The 1,620-nt window shown below is 45.3% G+C and overlaps 1 protein-coding gene across 1 annotated transcript; it reads right to left on the bottom strand.

The window, feature by feature from the left end:
* Positions 1 to 269: 269 nt before the first annotated feature.
* On the bottom strand, positions 270 to 1,311 carry LOC115900342 (40S ribosomal protein SA-like). The gene has a single exon (XM_030940288.1). The coding sequence runs from the start codon at positions 1,229 to 1,231 to the stop codon at positions 344 to 346; it is 888 nt and encodes a 295-aa protein (XP_030796148.1). The 5' UTR covers positions 1,232 to 1,311; the 3' UTR covers positions 270 to 343.
* Positions 1,312 to 1,620: the final 309 nt, after the last annotated feature.

The raw sequence follows: 1,620 nt of genomic DNA, 5'->3' as shown, positions 1-1,620 counted from the left end.
TCTTCTAGGGTTTTTATGGTTTTACGTCTCAAACATTTAAGTCTCTAATCCATCTTGAATTAAGTTTTGTATAAGGTGTAAGGAAGGGATGCAGTTTCAGCTTTCTACATATGGCTAGCCAGTTTTCCCAGCACCATTTATTAAATAGGGAATCCTTTCCCCATTTCTTGTTTCTCTCAGGTTTGTCAAAGATCAGATGGTTGTAGATGTGTGGTATTATTATTATTATTATTATTATTTTTTTTTTTTTTTTTTTTTTTTTTTTTTTTTTTTTTTTAGAAACTGATGTTTATTTTCCATCAACCATTCTTCCATGTTGCTTAAGAGCCCGTGCAAGAACAGCTTAAGACCATTCAGTGGTTGCTCCTACCCATTCAGTGGCCTGAGCAGTGGGAGCTGCAGACCAGTCTTCCATGGCAGGCTGAGCACTCCAGTCTTCAGTAGGGAACTGCTGAATAGGCACAGAGGGCACCTGTACACCTTCAGACCAGTCTGCAACCTCAGGCTGAGTAGCAGTGAACTCAGGAGCTGGAGCAGTCCATTCACCCTGAAATTCCTCCTTGGTCACTGCCTTTTCAGCAGCAGCCTGCTCTTCTTTTTCAATCTCTTCAGGATCTCTGTAGAAGTAGAGATCAGGCATGACCTCCCACGGGTGTTCACGGGAAATAGTGCCACGCATGTGCAGAACTTCCCGAGCCAGCATCCACCACATCAAACCCACTGAGTGAGCTCCCTTGTTGTTGCATGGGATGGCAATGTCCACATAGCGCAGAGGAGAATCTGTGTTACACAGAGCAATGGTAGGTAGGTTAACATAAGATGCCTCCGTAAGAGGCTGGTGGTCAGCCCTGGGGTCAGTAACCACAAGAAGCCGTGGCTCCCGGAAGGCTGCCTGGATCTGGTTAGTGAAGGTCCCAGGAGTGAAGCGGCCAGCAATTGGAGTGGCTCCAGTGGCAGCAGCAAACTTCAGCACGGCCCTCTGGCCAGTATTCCTGGAGGATATAACACTGACATCAGCAGGGTTTTCAATGGCAACAATGGCACGGGCCGCCAGCAGAAGCTTCTCCCAGGTCCTCTTCAGATTTATGATGTAGATGCCATCACTTTTCCTTTTATAGATGTACTGTTCCATCTGGAAGTCAAGATTGGTGCCACCTAAGTGGGTTCCTGCTGCAAGGAACTTAAGGACATCTTCCTCCTTCATTTGCAGGACATCAAGGGCTCCGGACATTGTGAAAAGTTTCCCTTTAAGTTACGACGGGAATCCAGAACAACGCCGTATGGACCCCTCTGTAGGTAGCGCGGAAAGGCGTGTGGTATTATTTCTGAGGGTTCTGTTCTGTTCCATTGGTCTATATATCTGTTTTGGTACCAGTACCATGCTGTTTTGGTTACTGAAGGCTTGTAGTATAGTTTTAAGTCAGGTAGCGTGATGCCTCCAGCTTTGTTCTTTTGGCTTAGGACTGTCTTGGCAATGTGGGCTCTTTTGTGGTTCCATATGAACTTTAAAGTAGTTTTTTCCAATTCTGTGAAGAAAATCATTGGTAGCTTAATGGGGATGGCATTGAATCTATAAATTACCTTGGGCAGTATGGCCATTTTCACGATATTGATTCTTCC

This window comes from Rhinopithecus roxellana, chromosome 11 (assembly GCF_007565055.1).
Source record: "Rhinopithecus roxellana isolate Shanxi Qingling chromosome 11, ASM756505v1, whole genome shotgun sequence".
In the NCBI taxonomy this organism is placed as follows: Eukaryota; Metazoa; Chordata; class Mammalia; order Primates; family Cercopithecidae; genus Rhinopithecus; species Rhinopithecus roxellana.
The sequence above is the reverse complement of the archived record's forward strand: the minus strand, read 5'-3'. Positions and strand labels throughout refer to the sequence as shown.